Source organism: Setaria viridis, chromosome 4, assembly GCF_005286985.2.
Source record: "Setaria viridis chromosome 4, Setaria_viridis_v4.0, whole genome shotgun sequence".
Classification (NCBI taxonomy): Eukaryota; Viridiplantae; Streptophyta; class Magnoliopsida; order Poales; family Poaceae; genus Setaria; species Setaria viridis.
Window position 1 is genome coordinate 17,179,973 of NC_048266.2, and position 1,537 is coordinate 17,181,509.

General features: G+C 43.1%; 1 protein-coding gene across 1 annotated transcript; it reads left to right on the forward strand.

The window, feature by feature from the left end:
• The first annotated feature begins 811 nt into the window (after positions 1 to 811).
• LOC117854245 (uncharacterized) lies at positions 812 to 1,267 on the forward strand. Its single transcript, XM_034736545.2, has one exon. The coding sequence runs from the start codon at positions 848 to 850 to the stop codon at positions 1,265 to 1,267; it is 420 nt and encodes a 139-aa protein (XP_034592436.1). The 5' UTR covers positions 812 to 847.
• The last annotated feature ends 270 nt before the right edge of the window (positions 1,268 to 1,537 follow it).

Sequence of the window (1,537 nt, forward strand, 5' to 3'; positions counted from 1 at the left end):
TCGACCTAAAGAATCACAAAATTAATTTAGGTGTCTGGAATCTATGGAGTGCGAGAGAGTAATTAATAAATCATGTATATATGTCCAGTTGTTGTTTGGGGAAACCTGTCTCTGTGCAAAAGCAGGGTCCTTTGCCCATGTACTTTTACTATCAGTCAACAAGGCAGCATTCTCTCATAAAACCACGAAAGTAAAGGAACCAAGACCATCACAGACTCCGTGCATGAGTTATGACATGTAAAGGAAATCAGCCCTGGACAAATTCAATTGCAGAAGTCCACAGAAGACTCCATGTGTGAGTAATGACATGTAAAGCCAAATCAGCCTGGACAAATTCCGTTGCAGAAGACCACAGCAGACTCCATGTATGAGTTAAGAGTATATGACATGTAGAGCATATCAGCGCCTGGACAAATTCCCTTGCAGAAGTTTCTCGATCCACCTCAGCTAGTCACGATGCAATCACCTTACTTTAGCAAAAGCAAAACAAACTGAGATATGCAGTCACATCCTTAATAAACTCGTCATACTACCCTCACCCTATTATCAAAAGTAAGAACAACAAAATACTTTTCCCATGTACCCCATGCTGAATATCATGGAGGCGATCATGTGGGTCCAAAAACAGTTAGGGAAATCTCCAAATTTGACTAGATGCCATGTCACCTCCAGCTTATCTACCCTCCAACTTTCAGTTCTGCAAATGACAAAAACCTTATTGATCTGCACGGTGTTTGTAGCATATAAGCACTATAAATAGGACCTAGATGAATGCTCAGCCCATCACCCCCACAAATAAATACCAATAGCACCACATTACTAGATTCAGGAAGCAAAAGGCAACACCATGGCAGCCAAGATGTTTGCACTGTTTGCACTTCTTGCTTTTTGTGCAAGCACCACTACTGCTACCCATGTCCCATGGCACTTACCACCAGTGACGACATTGGGCGCCATGAACCCATGCATGCAGTACTGCATGATGCAACAGCCGTTCGCCATGAACCCGTGCATGCAGTACTGCACAACGCAACAGGCGTTTGCCATGGGCAGATTTGCCTCACCGGCGTCTATGATGCTGCAGCAACCGTGGACCTTACCGTTCCAGCAGTACTGGACTCCAAGGATGATGCCGTTTCAACAATGTCACTGTGGTGCCATCTCACAGATCATGCAGCAACAGCAACTACCGTCCATGTTCAACCCGATGGCTACAGCGATCCCGCCTATGTTCTTCCAGCAGCCCTTTGCTGGTGTTCCATTCTAGATAGATGTCCTCATGCTGTAACAATAATAAAGCTGACATGCCATCGCATGTGAATCATAAGGAATAAGAAAAGTGTCGAATCAATGGCTTTCCATTCATTATCTAATATACTCATCATGTGCCTTTTCCTTGAGAGGCACGAGGCCTTAATGAATTATTGTATTAGATATATAGATAAATTTAATAGGTAGAAATGCCTATACATAAGACAACAGGATATAAAAGTAATAAACAAAACCACAAGAGATAGCGGGCAAAGGTCATGAATGC

Excerpts from the sequence above, each read along its gene's own strand:
- LOC117854245 (XM_034736545.2), top strand. The coding sequence starts at position 848 with ATGGCAGCCAAGATGTTTGCACTGTTTGCACTTCTTGCTTTTTGTGCA.